The sequence below is a fragment of the Aethalodelphis obliquidens genome, unplaced genomic scaffold (assembly GCF_003676395.1).
Source record: "Aethalodelphis obliquidens isolate GAN/ISIS:26980383/991018 unplaced genomic scaffold, ASM367639v1 scaffold42, whole genome shotgun sequence".
NCBI lineage: Eukaryota > Metazoa > Chordata > Mammalia > Artiodactyla > Delphinidae > Aethalodelphis > Aethalodelphis obliquidens.
In genome coordinates, this window is record NW_020837986.1 from 9,117,515 (window position 1) to 9,141,449 (window position 23,935).

Consider the following 23,935-nt stretch of genomic DNA (forward strand, 5'->3'; position numbering starts at 1 on the left):
CGCCTGCTCTTGCAAGGTCCCCAGCAGCTTCCGTGTCGCCCTAGGAAGGGGACACTGCTCTCATCTTCCTTCAGCTCTTATGCCGCTTGACAGAGCGATTCTCCCAGACAACACGCTGTCTTCATTTCCCTCCGCCCTCCTCGGCCACTCCCTCTCTGTCTTTTGTGGCTGGCTTCTCCTCTCTTAACCACTTTCTAGAACCAGGAATTCCCCCCCCCAACCCTTTTTTTTTTCAATTTTCTACTTTATGAAAGAAATAATACATGGATACAGTTTTATTTAATAAGATTCAAACAATTCATGATAGATGTTTTGGGAGCAATTATTAAAGGCCCTCTTCATCTGTCCTCTCCCAATCTCATCCACTCCTAGAGGTAACAACTATCAATCTTTTTTTTTTAATTTTTAAATTTTATTTTATTTTTTAAATTGAAGTATACTTGATTACAACATTATATAAGTTACAGGTGTACAGAATAGTGATTCACAATTTTTAAAGGTTATACTCCATTTATAGTTATTATAAAATATTGGCTATAGCGGAGCGGCTGGGCCCGTGAGCCATGGCCGCTGAGCCTGCGCGTCCAGAGCCTGTGCTCTGCAACGGGAGAGGCCACAGCAGTGAGAGGCCCGCGTACCGCAAAAAAAAAAAAAAATTGGCTATATTCCCTCTATTGTACAATATGTCCTTGTAGCTTATTTTACACAGAATAGTTTGTACCCCATACTCCCCTACCCCTATGTTGCCCCTCCCTCCTTCCCTCTCCCCACTGGTAACCACTAGTTTGTTCCCTGTATCTGTGATAGAACCAGAAATTCTTTATTTTATTTTATTTATTTTCAATATTTTATTTTATTTTATTATACAGCAGGTTCTTATTAGTTATCTATTTTATATATATTAGTGTATATATGTCAATCCCAATCTCCCAATTCATCCCACCACCACCCCCCTGCCTGCTTTCCCCGCTTGGTGTCCATACATTTGTTCTCTACATCTGTGTCTCTATTTCTGCCTTGCAAACCGGTTCATCTGTACCATTTTTCTAGATCCCACGTATATGTGTTAAGATACAATATTTGTTTTTCTCTTTCTGACTTACTTCACTCTGTATGACAGGCTCTAGGTCCATCCATGTCTCTACAAATGTAGAACCAGGAATTCTTAACTTCCTGGTTTTTCTTCTCTCTGTAGACCCTTTCTCTATGTGACCCTATCTGGTCTCATGGATTTAAATATTGTCTAAATGCGGATGACTCTTCATGACTCCGGACTAACTGCTACCCTGGGCTCCACACTCATAGGTCTCTTGCCTATATGACTTGGATGTCTCCACAGACATCTCAAACTGATAGGGTCCAGAAAGAACTCTCCATTTCCCCCTCTAAACCTGGTCTCTCTACCCCCGACCACATTTAAGCTGTTTTCCCTGTCTTGTTAAATGGCACTGTCACTCATCCTGTAACGAAAGCCAGTAACCTGGGAGTTGAACTTGACTTCATTTCTCTGATTCCTCACCTCCAACCAAGGGTGTCTAACTCTTCAAAGCTCCAGAACAGATCTCAAAACTACCCCTCTTCTTCCCTCTCCACTGCCTCCACCTTCATCCAAGCCACCGTTACCTCTCAGAGGCTGGTTCAATAGGTCCTTTACCCATCTTCTAGCATCTTCTTGCCATCAGCTAGAGTGATCTATTTAAAACGCAAATTAGATTACATCTCACCCCTGCTTACTCCAAAGTCCCCGGTGGCTTGTCACTGCATCAAAAATAAAGCCCCGGGCTTCCCTGGTGGCGCAGTGGTTAAGAATCTGCCTGCCAATGCAGGGGACATGGGTTCGAGCCCTGGTCCAGGAAGATCCCACATGCCACAGAGCAACTAAGCCCATGTGCCACAACTACTGAGCCTGTGCTCTAGAGCCCACGAGCCACAACTACTGAGCCCATGTGCCACAACTACTGAAGCCCGCGCACCTAGATCCTGTGCTCCGCAAGAGGAGAAGCCACCGCAATGAGAAGCCCGCACGCTGCAACGAAGAGTAGCCCCCGCTTACTGCAACTAGAGAAAGCTGCACAGCAACGAAACCTCAATGGAACCAAAAATAAACAAAAATTAAAAAAATATATATATAAAAGATATTTTAAAAACAAACAAACAATAAAGCCCTGCCCAGGGCTGCTGAGGCTCCCGCTGTCCAGTCCTGCTCTGTTTTGTCCTTCCTCTATCACCCATCAAGTGCCAGTCATTCTGACCTTCTTACTTCCTTGAACATCTATCAAGCTTGTTCCTCCTTCAGCCTTCGCCCTTGCTGTTCTCTCTGCCTGGAATTCTCTTATTCTGGCTCTTTGAATAACTCAGTTTAAAGGTCACCTCCTAAGAGAGGCCTCCCTGACTACCCTATTTAAAGCAGGTTCTGGGACTTCCCTGATGGCCCAGTGGTTAAGAATCCATGCTTCCACTGCAGAGGACATGGGTTCAAACCCTGGTCAGGGAACTAAGATCCTTCCCGCATGCCACGTGGTACGGCCAAAAACAACAACAAAAGCAGGTTTCCCTACTAATTCTTCTAATTCTCCTTCAGCCAGTGGTTTGTATAAGGAATATAACCTTTATTTTTTTTTTAAATCACCTCCTCTTTGGAGCCTTCCAGGATTTACTCTCCATTCAGTTTCCATCATGTTGGTCAGTTTAGCCACTTGAATGGGAGAACATAAACTGTTTTTCCGCTGGGTGATCAGCATCTTCATTTTGTACAGTCTGATATATAATTCTTACAATCATTTAACGCTTCATGCCTTCTGGAGTAGAGCTTCACATGGCACACACTGTGTGCCTGAGCTGGACACCACCCAACAGTGCAGCACAACGGGCTCTGAAGCTGGATGGCCCTGGGTTCCAATCAATGCCAGCCCTGCCACTTCCAAGCTGTATGACCTTGAACAAGCATTCCAGTTATCCATTGCTGCGTAACAAACTACCCCCCAAATTAGTGGCTTAGAACAACAATATTTTGCAGTTTGGGACGCTCATTTCTGCTCCACTTGGCATCAGCTGGGGCAGCTTCAAGGCTAGGGGCTGAATCATATGAAAGTTCCTTCTCTCACATGTCCGGAGCTTAGCGGGGACCGGAGCTGGAGTTGTTGGCTGGAGCACCTTCACGTGGCCTCTGCATGAGGCCTGGGTTTGCTCCCAACATGGTGGCTGCGTCCCAAGGGAGAGTGGATTGAGAGAGAGACAGAGAGACAGAGACTGAGAGACACAGAGAAACAGAGGGCAGAGAGAAACTGAGCTGTAAGAGCCATATTGCCTTTTATGACCTAGTTTCACACTGTCGCTTCTGCCATTCTCTATTGGTTGAGGCAGTCACAAACGTCTGCTCAGGTTCAAGGAGAGGGAACATAGACCACGTCACTCAACTGGAAGAGTGTCAATGCCACACTGTAAAAAAGAATAATTGGGATGAGCTATATATTGCTGAGCCTATCTTTGGAAAATATAATCAGCCACAAGAAGTTCCTACCCTTTCTGAGATCCTGCTGAAGTGTTGAGCACACAGCCTGGCATGAGTGCCCAGGGCTCAGGAAAACCCAGGTGGCCTCCCCGCCTGCATGGAGCCAGTTCTGGGCCCCTGGCTAGTCTTACTCCTTTCGCTGTTGCCCTGGTCTGACCTGAGTCCAGAGCCTCACCTTGACCCAACCCCTGGGTCCCTCCCCACCAGGACCTTGCTGCTCCCCGGGCTCTTCTGGGGCTGCAATGTAGATTCGTGGCTCCCCAAATCCGAAGACCTTCAAAGCAGGAAGGGCCATCAGCCCCCTGCTCAGCCATGAGTGTTGGGACCCAGTCAGCGTTTGTGGTAGAGCCAGGACTCGGGCCCAGGCCCACATGGGGAGATCCAGGCCACCGCTGGTGTGGCCATGGGTGTGTCAGGAGTGGCTGAGCAGCCTGCTCTATGTAGCACATCCCCTGCTGGGATTCCCACCATCCAACATCTCCAAGCCCACCTTCTGCATAGATGGAGAAACTGAAGTTCAGAGAGGGTAAACAATTTCCGAGAGCCACACAGCATCTCTCTGTGCCAGGCCAGAACCAGTCTACAAGAAACGGGGACATCAGAGCTAGAAGGACCCTGTCATCTGTTACATCAGACTAAACTAAGTGGTGTCTTCTGAGGCCCGGGAAGCAGGAGGGCTTACCCTGGCCCTTGCCCCTGTGAAATGCCATGCCACACTGTTTGTGGTGAGTCTATTGTGGCTCATCTCCTCGCTTTACTGTGTGCTCCATGAGGTCGGGAACTCACCATTGACAAGTCCACCACTGTGTCCCTCAGGGTCCCGCCTGGTGCCTGGTCTGGGTGAGTGGACAGTTAGTGGGGGCAGGGGAGCAGGTGCCTTGCAAGGATGGGGGTGGAAATGCCCCTGAAGAAGTGTTTGCAGAGAACCTGCTGAGTGGCCCTGTTCCTTACCTGGCTCCGTGGGGGGCACCCAGAGGAAGGATCTGAGGATAGAGGGGGCACTTACACACCTAGACACACCTAGATGGGGATGAAGCCGTGCCACTGGGAGAGGGCATACCCCAGGAGTGTATTCACCGCTGCGGGGCAGGTGGCACAGAAACAGAGTGGACCTGAGCCAGCTGTGTGTCAAGGGCAGGAGGAGGTGAAGCAACAGGTTTGGGGGAAAAGGAAGAGGAGGGAAAGAGAGAAATGGAAACGGAAGGAGGAAAGGGGGAGAAGGAGGAGGAAAAGGAAAGGAAGGGGAATAGAGGGAGGAAGAAGAGGCTGCAGACCGGTAAACACCAGCCTTGCCCCCCAAGCCCGCCAGGGGGTGCTACCCGGAGAGTGAGCGCCTGCCTGCCGGGCAGCCAAAGGACTTCAAGTGGCTCTGCCCAGCTGCGGCTCGGTGGCGATGGGAAGTAGCAGCGAGGAGCGGGGGCGGAGAAGGCGTGACAGACACAAGGGAAAATCAACAACACAGGAGCACAGTTCTGGAAGGAAAGAAACGACACCCACAAGAGCCGGGGCTCCGGGGTTATCCGGAGTTGTTCCTGTGGGGGACGTGTGGGGATCAGGGCAACCGTGTCCAGCTCGGACCAGCCCCCACCGGAGCCAAAACCTATTCCCAAAGCATGCGCTGGTCTGACTCCTGAGAACGGGTCGCCTCCATTTTAGCCCCGCAGAACCTGAGACCGGGGTCAGGGGAGGAGGGAGTACGCCTGGGATCACAAGCCGCTCACGGCGTGCAGAGCCGGGCATGCACCCAGGGCCCGACGCTCCCCACGACTGTGAGAGGGAAGCCAAGCCAGAAGATGCGGAGCACGCCCTGGAGGCGCGAGGTCTGGCTTCCATCCCGGCTCTGCCGCTAACCGTGGGCTGATCGCCTGTCTTCCCTTGGCTTCAGTTTACCCATCTGTACATTGGGATAATCGGTCTTGCTCTGCGAGGTTCAGGGGGGCGGAGTTCGCGCACGCTCTGCACAGCCTCGAGGGGCGAGGTGCTCGGCGTGTATATGGATGCTGGCTCCCGCGATCTGAGGTCCACCCGGCCTCTACCTAGGAGTCCCCCCTCTCGCCGCTCGCGCGACCCCTGCGTGGACGAGGGGAGCAGGGGCGCCTCCGCCGGGTGCGTTCCCCAGGCCAGCAGGGGAGGGGGCGGCGGCGGAGCGGAGGGGAAGGGAGTCCGGGCCACAGCGGCCCCGGCCCGCCTGACCCTCGAGGGGGTCGCTGTTGCTTCGCAGATCCCTCCCTCGCTCGCTGCCTGTGTCCCTCCCTGCCGCTCCCGCCGCGTCCGCCTTTTGTTCGCGGAGCCGCGCGCCCCCGAGCCGAGGCGGCTGGGCGGGGAGCTGGCGGGGCTGCGCGGGGGGCGGGCCGCGCCGGGCGGAGCCGGGGCCCGGGCCGCAGCCGGACTCGGAGCCCGAGAGAGCGATCGGCGTGCAGGCAGCCGGGGCCCGGGCGCGCTCCGGGGGCGCGGCGAGGCCGAAGGGGCGGGCGCCGGGCGGAGCCGGAGCCGGAGCCGGGGCGCCTGGAGGCGATCGGGCCGGTCTCTCCGAGCCCAGGGCAGCGGAGAGACAGTACGGCGGGGGTCGGGGCCGGAGCGCAGCCGGGGGGCTGAGGTGGGCCGAGAGGAGCCGCGGCCCCAGCGGCCGGAGGGGCGCCAGGAGCCTCCCACGGGGCGCGGAGGCCGGGCGGGCCCGGGCCATGCGCGCCGCTCGCTAAGGCCGAGGGAGGCCGCGATGGAGGTGCCGGCGGGGGAGTCCCCGGCTCGGGGCTGCGGCCCCCCGCCTGCTCCCGCTCCGGAGAGGAAGAAGAGCCACCGCGCGCCGTCGCCGGCCCGGCCCAAGGACGTGGCCGGCTGGTCGCTGGCCAAGGGCCGCCGCGGCCCAGGCCCGGGCTCAGCGGCCGCCTGCAGCGCCGCGTCCTCGGCGCGGCCCGACAAGAAGGGGCGTGCGGTGGCGTCCGGGGCGCGGGGCTCAGGGACCCGGGTGGCCGGTGTCCGCACTGGGGTCCGCGCCAAGGGCCGTCCGCGCCCGGGTACCGGGCCGCGACCGCCGCCACCGCCGCCCAGCCTCACCGACAGCAGCTCGGAGGTGTCGGACTGCGCGTCGGAGGAGGCGCGCCTGCTGGGCCTGGAGCTGGCGCTGAGCAGCGACGCTGAGTCGGCGGCCGGGGGCCCGGCGGGGGCCCGCACCGGGCAGCCGTCCCAGCCTGCGCCGTCCGCACAACAGCCTCCGCGGCCCCCCGCCTCCCCCGAGGAGCCGTCGGTGGCCGCGTCGTCGGTGGGGAGCAGCCGCCTGCCACTCAGTGCCTCGCTCGCCTTCTCCGACCTCACTGAGGAGATGCTGGACTGCGGGCCCGGCGGCTTCGTGCGAGAGCTGGAGGAGCTGCGCTCAGAAAACGACTATCTCAAGGTGAGGGCGCTGGTGCGGGAAAGGGAGGCCGCGGGGAGGCGCGGGTGTCAGCCCCACCGGCCTGAGGCACCAGCCGGCCCGCTGTCCCACCGCACGAACTGGGAAAGGGGCCTAAACCCTCAGGGGCTCCCTCACATCCCGCTTCCTGTTGTATCTGGGACACCGTCTCCTGAGGAAGGAACCTGGAAGAGGAGACTGCCCAAAGGACCCTGATTTGGGAAGGGGAGCTTGAGAAAAGTACTTTGGAGGATGCCTAGATGCGGTACTTGGGATGGGGGTGGGTACTCAGCGAGGGGCTGGACCTCTGATACAGCTGCTCGGAGCCTCCACCCCCAAGCCAGAGGCTAGGCCTCTGGCGGCTCTCCTTTCTGGGACAGGCACTGCTGTGCGGTGCTGCCAGGGAGACCTGTGGCCATCCCCTGCCAAGGAGAGGCCAGAACACCATCCTGAGTCTCTACCCAGGGCTTTCCTGGCTCAGGCCTGTCCCTGCCTGCCTTTCAGGGCGGGTCCGGTTTGAAAGCATTGACATCTGGGAACATCCCCTTGGCTAGAGTCCGACTTCCGCCCTAACGGTCCCACAGCCTGGGAGGATGATGTCGTGGGAGAACCGGTTCAGAGGCAGCTTCCTAAATCCCAGGGTATTGTCTTCTGCCCAGTTTGGGACAGGCCCTGTGCACGCACAGCTGCACTGGTGCCCCACGGCAGTGCCCATCTCCTTCCCATGTTGCCAGTGAGAGGAGGGAAACTGACATCTGAAAGGGGCCTTTCCTCTGGGGGGGCGCAGTGGGGACCTGAGAGTTTCCCCGGGAGAGCAGGCTTGGCCTTCACGCTTTCAGTGGACATTAGCACCTGCTGGGTGCAGGCCAGGCTCTGTCTGCCCACTGCCTGGCACCGAGGCAGCTTTAGGGACAGCCCAGTCCTGTGTGTCGATATTGGCCTGGGAAGCTTCATGGGTTCTGCCACCACTGGCTGGGCGTGGTTTGGAAGAGGCTGAAATGTACCTACTCTTATTAGTTGATGTCCTGGCACAGTACCCAGAGCACACCTGGCCAGGAGCCGCCGAGTTCACGGCACTCTGCTAATTTACGTCTGCCCAGCAGCACTTAGCTTCGCATTGTAGCTCTTCTGGCCAAAAGGGTTTCTCTCTCATTAGAGTCTGTAAGATCTTACTTAACTGTGTTTCCCCTTCCCTATTTTCCCCAGCATCTGCTATCCAGCGTACGTTTAGTGACTGTTGTCACTAAATAGAATAGAAGGACAGGGTCTGTCTGAATCAGAATAATCTACCCCTTTAGCCTCTAACCTTTCCTCAGGCCAGGGCTTAGTTTTCTCATCTGTTAATTGAGAGGGTAAGCCTTCCTAAAGACCCCATTTGCTGTTGACAATCAGGGGTTCAGTCAGCTCCTATAGTATTCAAAAGCCAGTGGTGAGGAGAAGACAAGTGGAGGGGGGGTAAGAGGAGGGAGACAAGCCAGAAGGAGGCCTGGCCCTGCCCAGTTGGTGCTCTGAGCTGCTTCCAGTACTCTTTGCCTGAGCTGCTGTAAACTTGGACCCCGAGCTCCTCACTCCTGCCTCCTGGCCCCAACTGCTCCCCTTGGCAAGGGAAGATGGGCCATAGAGCTCTGCTATAGGGTCTCACGCACCCACCCCTGTGGGCTCCTGTTCATTCCAGGAAGTCAGCAGGCGGAGCTCTGGAGTCCCTATGAGCCACCCATGACTGTTAAGATGGAAAATAGTTCCAGAAGCCTGGGGATTGAGCCTAAGGTCTCACAGGGGCCAGGGCCAGGCTGGGGACCTCCCACTGCCTGGGTCAGGGTGCAGCCTCAATTTCTCCCATTCACGCAGTGTTTCTGGCTTCACGTGCAGGTCTTAGGCCACTGTTAGATCTGGGGTCTGTGCCTTCCTGGCTGTGTGATCTTGGGCCAGTTACTTAATGTCTCTGGACCTCAGTTTCCTCGTTGTATAAAGGGACATCACACGTCTTCCAGCCTTAAGGGTTAAATGAGTTATGTGTGCAAACACCACTAGAGCGCCTGGCATGTAGCGAGCCTCAGATGAGGGTAATTTCGATCACTGCTGTTCTCAAGTGGTATGAGACACATTTCCGTGGGCGCTTATCATGTTCTCCTGTGGACTCCATGGGGGCAGAATAGATCCTCCTCCCCACCTGAAGCAGTCCCGGCCCCTCGTTCATTCATTCACCAACTACTTATTTAAGGCCTACTGTGTACCAGACACTAGAGCAGTTCTGAGGATACGGCCATGGGCGAGGACGAAGTGTCTGTTTTTATGGAGCTGTTCATCTAGTGGGGGAGACTGGGATTAAACAAGTCATACACTACGTCACAGTACGGATCGTGATAAGGGTGGGGAAGGACACAGTGTGCCGAGAGCACATGAAGCTGGGGCTGGGGGTGCTAAGGGAAGCCAGGGGCTGAAGGATGAGATGGCGCCAGCTGAATAAGGAGCTGGAGTAAGACCATTCCAGGCCCAGGGAAGTAGGAAAAAGCTCGTGGATTTCGAGGATCAGTGCCAAGGCTGGAGAGAGGAAAGAGATTGGATGGAGAGGAGAGCAGGACCAGATTGTGCAGTTACACTGTGTATACATGGGTCAGTCCCTGAACTTCTCTCCAGCTGCCAGCCTCACAGAGGCAAGATGAAAATCTAGAGCCCTGAATGTGGGCCATAGATGTAGAGGCTGTTATGGGAGGTGTTGTTTTGTTCATTCTACAGATGGGTAAACTGTGGCCACAGTGGGGAGGGGACTTGTTCCAGGTCCCAGAGCCAGTTCTCCAGGCAGCCAGGCTTGGAGTAAGAGTACCTGTACTCTTGATGTGTTTCCTGCCCCTCTGGGCCACTTTGCTTCTAAGATGCAGGATCTGAGTTACCAGGAGAAGGACTTCAGATCCCCAGTGTGTTCCCAGCAGGCCTCGTGCTGCCTTGGGCTGAGTCCCACTGAGTCCAGTGGGGCCCTGCTCGAGCTCACCTCCCAGCTGGCGGGCGGCCCTGGGAACCATCAACTGGGGAAGACCTTGCGGGTGATGGCAGATCTCCTGTGGCATGAGGCTTACTCTGGGGCCCGAGTGGAAAAAGTGGAAATGGGGCAGCTCTCTCTCAGTGAGACAACAGAAGGAGCTGCTACAGAGAAGGGAGTGAGCTTGCTGTCCGTTGAGTTATTCAGAGTTATTCAACCTTGCATGTTGGATAAAGACATGGGGTTTGTGGAAAGCAGCTGGTAAACGGCACGAAATGTGGTGGTTGTGATTACTTGGGGAGGATATTTATGTGGAGGCTGTAGTTGAGTTGCCTGACCTCAGCCAAGGAAGTCTGAAGGTTATTAACTTTTAAGGTTCCAGGATTCTAAGAGACAGCTTTGGCTGCAGGGCAGACACATGGACTGTTTGACCTTCAAAACCCAGGTGGTCTGAAGTCTTCCATCTCCCCATCACCACTAACTGTTGCCCATGCACCTTTTGAGGACATGCTGGGAACCCACCTGGTGTGGATGGAAGAATCTGAGCGTTGGAGCCCAAAGACCTGGTCTAGAGACCTGACTCTGCTGTTTACTGTGTGGCCATGAGCAAGTCACTTGGCCTCTCTGAGCTTTTTTTTTTTTTTTTTTCCATCTATAAAATGAAGATGATGGAACCTGCCTGGGCAGCTTCATAGGATTGTTTTCAGGAATCAGGGAGGTGTGACTAGATAAGAAGACATTTTGCATGCAGTGAAATCCCGCATCTTTTTTTTTTTTTTTTTTTTGCGGTACGCAGGCCTCTCACTGTTGTGGCCTCTCCCGTTGTGGAGCACAGGCTCCGGACGCGCAGGCTCAGCGGCCACGGCTCATGGGCCCAGCCGCTCCGCGGCATGTGGGATCTTCCCGGACCGGGGCACGAACCCGTGTCCCCTGCATCGGCAGGCGGACTCTCAACCACTGTGCCACCAGGGAAGCCCGAAATCCCGCGTCTTTTAGGGAATTGTTATTGTTGTTAGCCAATGAGCAGTTAGGATGTCAAAGCCTTCATTCTTGAGGGAGCTGGGAGAAGCCAGGAGGGTGGATCCCCCTAGCTTTAGGATGTTGATAAATCAGGAGCTGCTCCGAGGAGGACAGGAAGGAGTGATCACACTCCATGCTGAGTGGGCTTCATGAAGCGAGGCCTCCCCACCTCCTTGGAGGGTCTACGTGTGAGTGTTTGAAGTGTAGCCAATCTAGATGTCAGCCAGAAGGGCCCAGAGGAAGCATCTAATTCCCCTCCAGTTCCCATTGCACACTTGGGCAAATGGAGGCTCCTGGTCACACAGCCGGGATTCCAACATGGTTGGTCTAACCCTGGGTCCTGTTCTTTCTACAGTCCGACTGGAGCATGAGCTTGTGGTTGCTAACAGCGTGTCTAGTTTGGGACATAAATTGTTGAGAGGAATTCTGTTGTGTGCAGGGCTCCAGGCTAAGACTTGTTGGGAGCAAGTAGAGAATGACATCTGCTGGGGCCCAGAACCTGGAGCCTGCAGGCGGCGTGTGGGGGACATGTGCCTGCGTGTGTGTACATGACCCTGCACTAGTAGAAAGTGTGATTGGGACCAGGGCTCTGAGGTCTTGGAGGAAGTGATGGGGGTTTGGATCGAGACTTAAGGGTTAAATAATGGTTAGGTTGGAATCCAGAGTGCTGGAATGTTAGAGCTGGCCTGGACACCCCCAGACCACTGATCCCCCGCCTTCTGTGGTACTTGCTCACAAATGCTATCAACAATTAGATCATTTCCAGTGTGCCAGGCTCTGGGTTAAGTAAGTCCTTTAGTCCTCACAGCAATCCTGTGTGGAGGGTTCTGATATCAGACCCATTTGACAGATGAGGAAACCGAGAGGTTATGTAATGTGCCCGAGATTGCACAGCTGGTGTACTTGGGAACCTCACTAGACAACCCCAAGGAGCTCCCTTCCCCAGGCTCTCTTCCACCCTCTCCCAGAGGCGGCTTGTGCCTCCAAGTTTCACAGAGCAGGGTTCTCACCTGGTGTTGCCAGTTATAAGCTTTGTGACTCTGGGTGAGATTCTCAGTCTTTCAGAGTCTGTTTTTCCTTCTGAAAAATGGGAGGTAAGCATGTCTGCCCCAGGGTCATGGGGGCCCTTTTCCGAGTGATGATATAGATCGAGTGCACAGTAAATGTTAGTGCCTGTCTTGGTTGTCACCATTCCCATACCTGCTTCTAGGCCCTGTGCCCCCTGTCTGGGGCAGTAACCCACAAGTTGTGAAGCTCTCAGTTCCTGGGAGCTGTAGGGGGAGGACTCCAGTATATCTGTCACTGTGGGGGGGAGAGGAGTGGTCACCATGGTCAGCAAAGCTCCTGGCTAGTCCCAGCCCTCCCTGTGGCAGCTGAGAGGTGGCCTGAAAGAAGCTGCTCTGAGAACTGGGTCTTTAAGGATCCTTAGCTGGTCGCCTGTCATGGGGGGCGGGGGGCAGCTCCAGCGAGATGGAGAATGAGATGCAGAAGGTGAGGTGGCTGCTGCTGAGGCCTTAGGGGGACCACGAAGCTACCAGGGCTCCCAGCATTCCTTACGGAGGGGTTTGGCCTGTGTCCCTGGGCACACTCTTTCTTGCACACACAAACACAGGTACACATATTCACAGCGTGCGCTCAGAGATCCACGACTACTCACACATGTCTCACGTACACATCCAGGGACATGCTTGTGCTGTCTGTTTGCAGAAGCACACCTCCAGACTTATCAGGGAGGATACCTGCTCAGAGAAGTACACAAACCCATGCAAGATACACCACCTCCTGTCTCATCACACCCGCAGTTATCAAACAGACACAACAGAGACTCACACCACCTAGGAGACTGCTGGCTCAGAAACACACCCTTACACACCCCCAGACACACTTGGCCATGTCCCAGAGATGGACAGTCCCTGGAGACACCCTCAGACATATCGGAAGCACACACGCATATGCGGGGGCACACACAAACCCACACAGAGTCATTACACACAGGTGCTCGCATCCGCGGAAATCCACGGATACGCCCCTGCCCAGCGGGCACAGACACAGCTCATCACCCAGCCACCCCCGCTGCCTCTTCCACAGAGAGAGCAAGCAGCAGAGGTCCTTGCACACCCAGGCTCACAGACACACACCCAAGAGACACACATGAGCAAGACATGTAGCCACGTACATAGAAGCAGGACACGAGCACAGGGCACTCAGATGTCAGGCCTGTAGCATTTGCTAACAGGAGCCAAAGACCCACAGACCAGGTTCCCCAGACGCACACACACACACAAACTGGCTGTGACACTTCAGCTGCACAGAAACGCAGGAAATCCTGGCCCGTGTCTCCCTGGAGCTCATGTGTACAAACTACTGTTTTTAGCTCCTCCACGAGGCTTCCTTCCACTAGGCTGCTGGGAACAGTGAGGAGTGTGGCAGGGGCTTGACTTGGCAATCTTCTGGATCTGGGGGTCCTAGGAGCCTGGCTGGGGCTGAGTGGTATGTAGGCAGATAAGGGGCTGGCAGGTCACCAAGGTGGAGAAGAGGCACCAAAGGCCCTCAGGCCCCGGACACGCAGCACTTGGGCCTGGGCCCAATGAACTGAGTGAAATGGAGCAATTGTCAGGCCTGCCAGCGCCCAGGGGCAACTCCCTTCTAATTTCCTCGGAATTTCCTGCTTGCCCTCATCTCCCGCCTCCTCCCCCTCCCCCTTTGCTGGGGACTGTGGAGGGCCATGCCACTGCCATCCCTAAAGGGTGCCTGATTCTGCCTGGGAAAAGGAGGCCAGGATAGAGAAGGTTGGAGGACATGTGGGCACTCAGAGGAGGGACCTGGAAGACTTCCTGGAGGAGGAGGCATTAGAGTGGAGGAGTTAGCCTTGAATGACTACCTCTGTGTCCAGCTGCTGGGACCGTGCCTGGCACATCATAGGGACTCAATAAATATTTGTTGCATGGTTGAAGGAAAGGCAGTGATCAGGGTCTGCAGGTGGGCTGCAGGCCGGCTGCAGGCTTAAAACAGAAGAGCTGGAGGGAGTTGGGGGTGGCAGTGGTGAGGGAGAGGCTGGGAAGGGGAGTTGGGCCTGCTGGGGAAGGGCACTGGATGCCGAACTGAGCCGAGGCATTGTGAACGCCTTGCTGGGAGGGGGCCGTGTTGACCTATAGCAGAGCTAGGAGCTGCCTCCTTTCCATGTGTCTGTAGCACCGAACACAAGGCCCCAGGGCCTCTCGGGAGGAAGGTGGACAAATTCCACCTTTGGGATCAGGTCTGGGGCCAAACCTTGCTTTGTCACCTCCTCCCTGTACATGAACCCCATGTGCAAGGCCCCCTCATCAAGCCTCAGTCTTCCTATCTGTAAAATGGGAACTTAATCCCTTTCTTGCAGAGCACTTGGGAGGATTAGTATTCAGGTATGTGGCACATCCAGCACTGTCCTGGGCACAGCAGAAGGGAGGGATCCCCATGTCCTGTGTAGCTGCTGGGGCAGAGAGAGTTCCCCAGGGGAGGGGCTCGGCTAAATTCTAAGCAGAGGCCTGACCAGCAGCCAAGGTTATTACTAAGGTCATTGCCCCGGATGCCCCATAGGCGTGACCTCATCTGCAGTCACATTCTCTTCCTTCTGGTGCCAGAAGGAACTTGGAGCTGGGGTGGGGAAAGAGCTAGAGACTCTGGGGTGTTCTGGGCTAGGCTGGCCCTGGCATTCACTGGAGGCCCACAGGTCAGCGGATGGCACTGGCCTCCCTGAGGAATGGCAGGGAGTCAGAGAAGGTGAGAGCAGCAGGCCAGCCTTTCCCTTCTCTGGGGTCGAAGGTGGTGAAGAGCACTGTGGTCTAGAGCCGAGCCCACCTGGGCTTGAATCCTGGTTCCGCCTTTTCCTCTATGAGCTTTGCCTTTATAAGCTTCAGTCTCCTCCTCTGTAAAATGGGGATGCTGATACTCCTTTGCTGATGCAGGGCTGCCTTTGGGGTCCCACATTCTAAGACTGGGGTGAATAATCTCCCATTGCCTGCACCGCAAAGAGAAGCTCAGGCTCCAATAGAAAAACCGTTTTGGGTCTCCTGTGGCTAGGCTGGACCAGTTAAACATCTTTCCCGTGGTTTTGCCCCAGATCCACATGGAATCTTCTGGGTCAGTTGCATCAGCCTCTCCCCTCCACACCCCTCCTGGGCCCTGCCCAATTGCCTGGGTGGCCTGTGTGGTCCTGCCTTTCTCAGCCTCACCTCACCCCTGCTCCACCCCAGTTCTGAGCGCTCCATGCACCCCAAGCCTCTATCCCTGCATTCTTCCCACTGCGGGGGCCTTTTTACTGTAGTTCCCTCCCGCCTCCCTTGGTTTCCTCCTCCACCTTCATGTGTTCAGCTCCAGGCCAGGCTCCTGTGTTAGACACGAAGGGGCTTCTTATAGGCTCCTTTGGGGCATTTACCTCTACAGTAATTAGATTATTAATTGGATAATTACAGGTTTCACTCCAGCCCCTCCCCCTATGTGCTCTGCATGAGGGCAGGGATCTTACCAGGGTGGGACTTAATCCCTTCCTTTCACACAAGTGTAAGTAAACTGAGGCTCAGAGAGGTTAAAGGACTTGCCAGAGGTCACACAGCCTGCAAGTGGCAAGAGGCAGAAGGACTGGGATCTCGTGATGCTCTTTGCTCAGAGATTTGGCTGTGGCCCAGAGGCCCTTTGGGGGATGTTTTAAACACATCCAGATCCAAAAGCTGCCTTCCTTCCTGTCAACAGAGAAAGGACAGGAGGGATGCTGTCGGGTGTCCCCGCTGTGAGTGCCTCCCCAGAGGCATCAGGGACTGCAGAGGTCTCCCTGCTCTGGCGGGTGAGGCCTGGAATGGGGCAGTGACAAGCCAGACCTGGCCTTGGTGGGCAGTGTTCTCCGGGCATCTCCTCCCTGCCCACCCCTTCCACACACGCACACACACACACAGCTCCCCACCAGAGAGAGTGTCTGTGGTCTCACGCACAGAGCTGTGCCACATCTGGGAGGCTCACTCCTGATTGCCTTTGGAGCCTTCATCTTCCTGAGCCTCTGTTTACTTATCTGTAAAATGGGCATAAAGTAATAGCACTTTCCTCAAAGGGACTGTCATTGAGATAACGAACATTCACTCAGATCTCAGCCAGGTGTCTGGCACATGGTAAACCCTTGTAAACGTTAGCTATTATGATTCTCACTGTTGTCCCATTATAGAGACTGTCTAGTCTCGTTTAATGGAGCTCAAACTGGACTCAAATCCTGGCTGTGCCATTGAACTATGACCTTGAGTAGACCTTTCTGACCTCAGTTCCTCACCAGTCAGTGGGTGGCTGGGGATGCAGTGAGGTAGTGTGTGCTACCTGGCACGTGCGTGGCACAGGGGGAGTGCTCAGCGAGCTCCGTGCCTGTTACTGTTTATTGCTGTTGGAGAGGTAAGTTCAGGACCCTGTCTTCCCTCATGACCCTGTGTGTCACTGGGACCAGGCAGCCTCCATGCCAGTGGGAGGGGGCATTGTGTAGCATGGCCGTGCCTGGCTGGGGTCCTGGCCCTCCTCTTCCAGGACCCTTGACCCTGACTCCCCTAAAACTAGAGCCCAGCCTCCAGGCAATGAGGCTAAGCTGGGAGGCGGGAACCCCGAGTCCCTCCCTGCTTGACTCTGTTCAGTCTGGGGGACTATGGGGTTGTCCCCAGTCCCTCTCTAGGCCTCAGTGTCCCTGCTTGTGAAGGGATGGTGTCTCTGGGTTCCCCTCCGCCTGCTGCTACTCCCACAGTCTTGGCTTTTGAGCTGGGAGGAAAGTGGAGCTCTGCAGAGCCTTCTGCCCTCCTTGGGGTCCAAGTGTGAAGATCTCATCTGGAGCCTTGACACACCCTGGAGGACAGGCAGAAGGGACAGCAGATGGCTGCCCTGGCCTCTCGGGGGTCTGGCATGCCGCCCTTGTGGCCACTGCTGGCCCAAACTGCAGGTCAGCCCTTCCGGGCTAGGGTGAGTGGCCCGGGCCAGAGCCAGGGTGGCAGATGGGCAGGCAGCCTGGACTTTGGCCTGAGGGAGGGACCGTGGGGGGCAGGGTGGTGTGGGAGAAGGCAGGCCAGGCAGAGGCTCCCACAGAGTGAAGGTTCTGGGTCCCTTAGCTCAGCTGTCATTCTTCCTGGGTCTGTTGCCCATTGGTGGGTTGGGTCCCTAGAACCTGGGCAGGAGGTGATAAATTTGGGTAAGGTTTGAAATTGGGCAGGGACGCAGTTGGGCTGGGACCTGTGATACGCTCCTTGAAAGAAACACGGGGTTGAGATGAACACAGTGGGCTTAGAAGGGTCTGGAAGGCTTCTCTGAGGAGGTGGCATTTAAGAGGAGGCTTCAAGCAGGATGGGGAGCCGGTAGTGGGAGATGCAGGGGAGGGGAATCCAGGCAGAGGCTTAGAGGTAGGACACGCAAGGTGTCTTCTGGCTGCGGGGAGAAGACCCAAGTGGCTAGAGTGTAGCCAACAAGAGGAGGAATGGGGGGAGATGAAGATGGACAGGTAGGCAGGATCAGCCTTCTGTTTTGCTTTCAAGTCCAGTGATTTACATACCGTGAAATGAGTTTTGACAAATGCACACAGCTCTGTTAACCACCACCACAATCAAGAGAGAACCATCGACCTCCAAAATTCCCCCGTGCCCCTTTGTAGTCAGTTCCTCCCTCCTCCCCCAGCCCCTGGCAACCACTGATCTGTTTTCTGTCCCTATAGTCTTGCCTGTTCCAGAGTGTCATGGAAATGGCTTAATACAGTACGTAGCCAACGGAGTCTGACTCCCTTCACTTGGTATAATGCGTTTGGGCTCCGACCGCGTGGTTGTGGGTATTGGCATTTCCTTCCTTTTTCTTGCTGAGTTGTATTCCATTATATGGATGTACCGCCATTTAGCCATTCACCAGTTGAGGAACATTTAGGTTGTTTCCAGATTTTGGCGATTGTTGGAGGGTTTTAAACAGGAGAGTAACAGTTTACAAAAAATCACTCCATGTACTAAGTGAAGAACAGATTAGTGGGGAGCAGACTGACCATCATGGGGACTAAATCCAGTGATTTGGTGATGAATCGGGCCCACCAGAGATACTCACTAATAGTTCATACAAAACGGCTGTGCTCCGAGGTAGCCAGGGAGGCTTCTTGGTGGAGGTGGCATTTGAGGTGGAGCAGTGAGGAGGTGGGAGACAGATGCAGAATGGAAGGAGGCCCAGGCAGTGCAGAGTCCCCGTTGGAGCTGGGTGGGCTGAGACCCCGGCTCCCTGCTCCTGACCTAGCCTTAGTATCCCAGGGTTTCTAGAATGTGGTGTGCAGGGCCCAGATCAGAGTTCCCTGGGGATGCTGGGTGAACAGGCCCCTCCCAGGGTCCACCCTAGCCCTGTGGGGGCTGATTCTCTTGGGAGGGAGTTGGCCAGGGGACCTCTGCGCTGGAACAGTCTCTTCCTTGGTGGCTGGTAAGAGGCTGCCTCCTCACGCCTTCAGGAGCCTCCTGTCCCCCTGGTTCCTTCCCTGTCCCCGTGGGCCAGCTGGGAGCTGTTGCTGACGCTCACCCACCCATCGCTGCTTGCTGTGTTTCTGCAGAGGGGCTTCGTGTTTGGTCGCTTTCACCTCCAGCCCCACGGGTCGGGAGACCTCACCATCTACTTTTCCAGACCAGTTCCATCAGACCCAGGCATCTGGAGTCACTGCGAGTGTTCCAGTAGCCCCACATCTCACCCCCGCCCCCTTCTGTCCTCATTGTGCAGAGATTAATCATCTTACATTCCTGTAGGTTTCCTGAAGAAAGCATTCTTTCCTGAAACATTTTATTTTGTTTTGGCTGCACCGAAAGGCCTCCAGGAGCTTAGTTCCCCCACCCGGGGTCGAACCGGGGTCCACGGCAGTGGAAGCACTGAGTCCTAACCACTGGACTGCCATGGAATTCCCTGGAACATTTTATTTATTTATTTCAATTTTATTTTTATTTATTTATTTTGGCTGCGTTAGGTCTTTATTGCCGTGCGCGGGCTTTCCTCTAGCTGTGGCAAGCGGGGGCTACTCTTCATTGCAGTGCGCGGGCTTCTCATCACGGGGGCTTCTCTTGTTGCGGAGCACAGGCTCCAGGTGTGCGGGCTTCAGTATTTGTGGCTCTGGGGCTCAGTAGTTGTGGCTCGCGGGCTCTAGAGCGCAGGCTAAGTAGCTGTGGCGCACGGGCTTAGTTGCTCCACGGCATGTGGGATCTTCCCGGACCAGGGCTCGAACCCGTGTCCCCTGCATTGGCAGGCGGATTCTTAACCACTGCGCCACCAGGGACATCCCTCCTGGAACATTTTAAACGTGGCGCGAAAGCGGAGCTCTGCTTCGCCAGCTTTATGCCCTGATGGTGGAGAGCAAGGGTCTGGGGTGGCGACAGATGAGGCAGCTCCAGAGGGCTCCAGAGGGAACACAGACTCCATCTTATTTTGCACCATGTGCTGAGAGTAATTCTCAGAATAATGTTTTTAAATGTTTAAAACAAAATATAAAGGAAAGCAAGCATATTGAAATATAGTTATCAAAGTATATTTTTAAATTATGATATAGTAATATGTGTGTTTATTAACTCATAAGATCTGGAAACAGGTCTGTTAACTACTGTAATTTCAAAGTACTGATGAGTGTATACAATACTTTGACATTTCTGCAACAGCTGTTATGGGATATGAAAATATCTGTGGTTTCTTTTGGTGCCGAAACTGTAAGTACTGCTGATACAGCCGTGGCTTGTCCAGAATAGAAGGAAACGTTAATTTTTAGTTAGCATTAGTGAAAGTAAAGACGTGATTTTTTTTTTTTCCCTTCCCATCCAAGTTCATGGACTCACTGCATTCTGGTGCAGGTGAAAGAGCGTGAAGTCTGCAACCCGAGTCCCGCTTGGAGGTGTCTCTGTGTGACCCTGGACACAGCCCACCTCCCCTGTGCTCCTCTGCAGTTCTTTGCCTCTAGAACAGAGATGGTGATTCCTGTCCTGCCTGTCCATGGGGCTTCTGTGAGGACCCGTGAGATGACTCACATGGAATGTCTTTGTAAACTGTGAAGCCCCGTGCTGCCATGCAATGCCACGCTATTATTAGCGGTAGTGTGAGCTCATGTCTGGCCCTCCGGCCCAGCGTGGACCAAAAGACTCTTCCTGGCCAATTCCCTCAGGATTCCTGGGAACCAATCCATTTCAGGGAGCGGGTCTGCCCCTGAGAGGCTGATTCCTGCAGGCTGACCTCATGGGTCATTAGAGGATGTGAGGGAGGATGGACAGAGGTGTACTTGTGGGCAGGGAGTGGGTGGGTGAGCTGAGGTTCGAGAGACCCTGCCCATCCTCCTGAGGTGGCATGGGGGTCTGAGGCCTGGAGCAGCCTAGGCTCTCCCTGACTCTTTGCAGCTGACCTGGGGCTGGGATCAGGAGGGCCTGCCCTCTCTGGGCTGTGAGAGAGGCTGGGCAGGGCAGAAGCCATACTCCTTTCATTCATTCATCTACCCACCCATAGACAGTTACGGGTGCCTGCTCCGTCCCATGTCCTGTCCAGGGCTGTGCTGGGGACCAGACACGAGTCAGACCCAGCACCTGCCCTCCCCGCCAGCTCCTGGGGAAGATAGACTTGAAGACGAGCAAATGTGACCTAAAGTTGTTAGCACAAGAAGAATGGAGTTCAGAGCGTGGGGTTTGAATCAGATTGGGGGAGGAGGGAATACTCTGGAAGGATGAGAAAGTTAGCAGTTAGCCTGGCAAAGGCTCTCTAGCAGAGGGAATAGCTCAAGCAACCCTGGGAGTAGAACACACAGTTAAGATGAACTGGCCCAGGGTTACAGGGCTTGTTTGGATTCCAACTCCACCGCTCCTTTGCTTGAGCAGCTCTGGAAAACTTCTGAGCCTCAGTTTCCTCATCTGCAAAGTGGGAACATTTTCCCTACCTACCTCACAGAGCTGGTAAGGGGTCAAACTATTGTGCACGTACTGTGCTTGGACTGGGCCTGGTAATTAGTGAGCTTCCCGATAGGTGGTGGCTATTTCTTCGTCGTGGTGTACCTGGACATGGAGGGCAGAGGCAAGACAGAAGTGGGGAGGAGACCCGGGGTGGGTGGGGGGGCGGTGGAAGAGGGGTGTGCTCAGATTCCAGGGTAAGAAGCTTGTACCTAACGCAGAGACCAGTGGGAAAGTGGAGGAGATAGAAAGCTATCTGCTTTTTTTTTTTTCCCAATAAACAGGTATTACCTCTATAATCAGAGCAAAATAAACATTCTCTGTAAAGGGAAAGGCTGACTACCCTGGCAGCAGCGTGGGTGCCCAATCCTGTCCCCCGTCCTCCCCACTCCACTCCCCGTTCTCAGCCCAGGTTAAATAATCAGGGTAAGCTTCAAGGGGAGGAGAGGTTTCCTTGAAGGAGCGGCCGGAGGGGATGGGTTTGGAGGCCTGGCAGGCTGTACCTGATCTGAGCACCTTTGCTCAGCTTCTTCAGTCCAGACTTTCTGACTGTGGCGGGGGGGTGCGGTTTGAGAATCGGGGGCCCCTGGGCTCTGAGGTGGGCACTGCTGGGCAGTGTGGCCTCTTCCTGTCTGCAGTGGGGGATGAAGTCTGGGTTTCCCCACCGACGTTGGGGGGTCTCTGACAACCTTGTTGTATAGCCACTGGGCTGGCGTAGTTCAGTGGTGTTGGCCCCCTCTCTCCGCATTTCCCCGGGGCTGGGGTGAGAGGCTCAGCGGACACTGAGCTGTCTTTTTTTTTTTTTTTTTTTTTAATGGAGGAAACTTTTTTTTAATTAATTAATTTTAAAAAAATTTTTGGCTGCGTTTGGTCTTTGTTGCTGCACGCGGTCTTTCTCTAGTTGAGGCGAGCGGGGGCTACTCTTTGTTGCCGTGCACGGGCTTCTCATTGTGGTGGCTTCTCTTGTTGCGGAGCACGGGCTCTAGGCGTACGGGCTTCAGTAGTTGTGGCATGTGGGCTTCAGTAGTTGTGGCTTGAGGGCTCTAGAGCACAGACTCAGTAGTTATGGCACGAGGGCTTAGTTGCTCCGTGTCACGTGGGATCTTCCCGGACCAGGGCTCAAACCCACGTCCCCTGCATTGGCAGGCGGACTCTTAGCCATTGTGCCACCAGGGAAGCCCTACTGAGCTGTCTTTGAAGGGAAGCATGAGCTCCCCACCCACTACCCGCTGGCGATTCCCTACCAGCTCCCTCGGTTGGATCAGACAGTCCCTGGATGAAGTCCTGGGAGACTGGGAGGCTCAGTGAGGTCCAAGAACCTCTGGAGGGAAGCAGAGTCCTACCTTCAGCCCCCTCCCCATGTCCCAGCAGCCCCTTTCCCAGCCCCCACCTCAGACCCCAAAAGCTCAGCTTCTGCTGCACACATCCCAGCAGACCCAGGCGTGCAGGCCACAATTCAGCCTTTGTGGAGTCACCCTCTCACGTGGACGGTGCCAGGAGGGGCTGACCGCATTCTGCCTGCAGCTGGGACAAGCCCCCGAGAGGCCTGGGCCCCCCTTGGCCTCCACGGAGAGATGGAGCTGGCATGAATGCAACATCCTGCATTTGCAGAAATGGACTGTGGTGAAGGGCAGGCCTGGAGAGACAGCTGCTCATGTGAGAAAGGTCATTCATTCATTCACTTCTTCAATAGATGCTTATTGAGACCCCGCTCTGTGCCAGGCTCTGGGCTGAGGACTTGTGTGCTGAGACATGTGACTCTTGCCCATTTAAGGAAAGAGACTGGAAGGAAGGGACTTCCCTGGTGGCACAATGGTTAAGAACCTGCCTGCCAATGCAGGGGACGCGGGTTCGAGCCCTGGTCCGGGAAGATCCCACACGCCATGGAACAACTAAGCCCGTGTGCCACAACTACTGAGCCTGAGCTCTAGAGCCTGTGAGCCACAACTACCGAAGCCTGTGTGCCTAGAGCCCGTGCTCCGAAACAAGAGAAGCCACCGCAATGTGAAGCCCGTGCACCGCAATGAAGAGTAGCCCCTTCTCGCTGCAACTAGAGAAAGCCTACATGCAGCAAAGAAGACCCAATGCAGCCAAAAAATAAATTAAAAAAAAAAAAAAAAGACTGGAAGGAAACACCCTGCATTAGAGTCACTCAGGGGCCCCCATTTCCAGGGTTTCGGATTCAGGAGTTCTCAGTCAGGGCGTGAGGATTTCTGGCAAGTCCCCCACCAGTGTTGCTAATGCTGCTGGTCCAGGGACCACACTTTGAGAACCACTGTGATTCAAGACCAGGTGGAGGAATGATGAGTGGTTTATGTTTTCTGTTTTCAAAACTGTCTTTATGACCGTCATTTACTTTTTTTAATAATTTTTTTTATGATTAACATTTTTTAAAATTTATTTATTTATTTAGTTTTGGCTGCGTTGGGTCTTCGTTGCTGCATGCAGGCTTTCTCTAGTTGCAGTGAGCAGGGGCTACTCTTCGTTGCGGTGCACGGGCTTCACATTGCGGTGGCTTCTCTTGTTGCGGAGCATGGGCTCCAGGTGCGCGGGCTTCAGTAGTAGTGGCACGTGGGCTCAGTAGTTGTGGCGCATGGGCTCTAGAGCGCAGGCTCAGTAGCTGTGGCGCACGGGCTTAGTTGCTCTGCGGCATGTGGGATCTTCCCGGACCAGGGCTCTAACCTGTGCCCCCTGCATTGGCAGGTGGATTCTTAACCACTGAGCCACCGGGCAAGTCCCGTCATTTACTTTTATAAACAGAAAAATCAGTTTTAAAAAAAAATATTTATTTGGCTGCATCGGGTCTTAGTTACAGCATGCGGGATCCTCGTTGCAGCATGCAGAATCTTTTCTTTTTTTGCGCATGCGGGCTCTTCGTTGCGGCACATGGACTCCTCTCTAGTTGTGGCACTTGGGCTCTAGAGTGCGCGGCCTTAGTTGCGGTGCGCGGACTCTCTAATTGTGGCACATGGGCTTAATTGCCCCGCGGCATGTGGAATCTTAGTTCCCCAACCAGGGATCGAACCCGCATCCCCTGCATTGGAAGGCGGCTTCTTAACCACGGGACTACCAGGGAAGTCCCGAAAAAATCAGTTATTTAAAAGTTAGAAAAATAAGCGGTC

General features: G+C 54.8%; 1 protein-coding gene across 3 annotated transcripts in view; it reads left to right on the top strand.

The window, feature by feature from the left end:
- The first annotated feature begins 5,872 nt into the window (after window positions 1–5,872).
- Window positions 5,873–23,935, top strand: part of MTCL2 (microtubule crosslinking factor 2) — a 73,157-nt gene continuing 55,094 nt past the window's right edge. For 2 of the 3 annotated variants that reach the window (XM_027078364.1, XM_027078365.1), the window contains exon 1: window positions 5,873–6,902. In XM_027078364.1, the coding sequence (XP_026934165.1) occupies window positions 6,228–6,902 (675 nt within the window). In that variant the 5' untranslated portion in view covers window positions 5,873–6,227. The remainder of the gene's footprint in view (window positions 6,903–23,935) is intronic. The other variant, XM_027078363.1, reaches the window with a different exon arrangement.